The 1,806-nt window shown below is 59.6% G+C and overlaps 1 protein-coding gene across 1 annotated transcript in view; it reads right to left on the bottom strand.

The window, feature by feature from the left end:
• Positions 1-1,806, bottom strand: part of ARHGAP23 (Rho GTPase activating protein 23) — a 104,192-nt gene that overhangs the window by 41,658 nt on the left and 60,728 nt on the right. The window contains exons 13-14 of the mRNA XM_011960007.1: positions 751-812; positions 362-492 (exon numbers count right to left, since the gene is read on the bottom strand). Of these exons, the coding sequence (XP_011815397.1) occupies positions 362-492; positions 751-812 (193 nt within the window). The remainder of the gene's footprint in view (positions 1-361; positions 493-750; positions 813-1,806) is intronic.

Genomic DNA, 1,806 nt, shown 5'->3' on the forward strand with positions numbered 1-1,806 from the left:
AGGTGTGAGCCACCTTGCCCAGCCAGGTAAGAACTTTCTAACAGTCAAAGGTGAGTGAATATGGGAAAGGTTGCTCTTGGAAAGGGTAGGCCTCTTATCCCTGCAGAGACACCAGCAGAGATTAGAGGACCACCCAGCAGGAATGTCAGGGAGGGGAATCAGGCTTCGGGCCCTTCCACCCCGAGACCCTGAGAGCCCCCAGACCCTCACAGGCATGCACACACAGACAGACATACCGGGTAACCCTGGCACACACTCAGGCACACACAAGTAGACACAGCCCAATACACACACACATGCCCTCCCCTCCCCATGCTCCCTGCCCCCACACACCACCCTGTCTCAGTGACCACCTTCCTACCCTTGCTCCCTGCAGGCAGGTCCTGAGTCCTGAGGCCACGTGCCGCACTCTGCTTGAGGAATTCAGACTTGAGGCCCCCCAGGCCACGAGAGCCTTTGGGGGAGGAATCAGCTTTGGGCCCAGAGCTATGGCTGTGCAGGAAAAAGGGGGAGAGGAGAGGTCTTCATTTGGGGTGGCCAAGCAGGCCACCCACCCTGGCCTCCCACCCCTCAGGACCTCCCCCATTCCACCCTGAGGCAATGCCTCCATGCCTAACTGCAATGTGGAGACCCTGGATACCCCTTCCCCCAGTAGAGGGCGGCCCTGGAGGTGGGCCAGGAAGACATCCTTTGCCTTCAGCCACCCACCACCCCCACGGAGGGGACTGCTCCACGAGGGCTGGGCCTCACCTCACTTTGCGATAATCATTAAGCTTCTTGCTGATCAGAGCTTGGTTGGCACAGCCGGGGTCCTGAAGCAGGAGAGGAGAGAGTGGACCGTGTCAGTGCCCACAGCCAGCCCACCCCAGGGCTCATCCCTGGCCCTGCTTCCCCTCTCGTCCACCTGCCAGGTGGACAGCCCAGACCCTGGAGTGAGAAAGACCAGGCCCGGACTCCCCAGCACCCTCTCACCAGCTGAGGCCTTGGGGAAGCCTCTTAGCCTCTCTGAGCCTCAGTCTCCTTGGTAATAAACATGGGGGGCTAACAGGGAAGGCTCAGGGCCGGATGCAGAATCATGCAGCACTCGCCACCATCCTGGCAGACGCTGAGCAGGCATGGAGGAGGTCCCCCAGGAGGGGCTGCTACTGCCAGTGATGGTGACTTGGGACCACCCTGACCACGCCTTGTTGGGGACAGTCAAGCCAGGCCCCCAGAGGAAGAGGCCCAAATCCCAGGTGCCTTCCTCCCTGCAGTGGGGAAAGCTGTTCCCGGGGAGCAGAGCCTGGTCAGCGAGAGGATGTGTCCTCAGCAAGAGGCCATGCACTACCGCCCCCTCCCACGGCCAGAGCAGGCCCAGGCCCACTGCCCTCTTGGCAGAGATCCCAGGCCCGGGACAGCCACATGACTTTGTATGGGTGTCTCAAGGCACTTCTGTTCCTGGCCAAATAAGTAAAGGAATCCCTACTTAGGCCCCTGGAGTGCAGCTATGGCTGACCGCAAGGGGCGCCATTAAAAAAAATTATTCGGCTGGCGCAGTGGCTCACACCTGTAATTCCAGCACTTTGGGAGGCTGAGGCGGGAGGATCATGAGATCAGGAGATCAAGACCATCTTGACTAACACAGTGGAACCCCGTCTCTATTAAAAAAAATTAGCTGGGCATGGTGGCATGTGCCTGTAGTCCCAGCTACTCGGGAGGCTGAGGCAGGAGAATCACTTGAATCTGGGAGGCAGAGGTTGCAGTGAGCCGAGATCGCGCCATTGCACTCCAGCCTGGGCGACAGAGCGAGACTCTGTCTCGGAAAAA

Source organism: Colobus angolensis, unplaced genomic scaffold (genome assembly GCF_000951035.1).
Source record: "Colobus angolensis palliatus isolate OR3802 unplaced genomic scaffold, Cang.pa_1.0 Scaffold50, whole genome shotgun sequence".
Classification (NCBI taxonomy): domain Eukaryota; kingdom Metazoa; phylum Chordata; class Mammalia; order Primates; family Cercopithecidae; genus Colobus; species Colobus angolensis.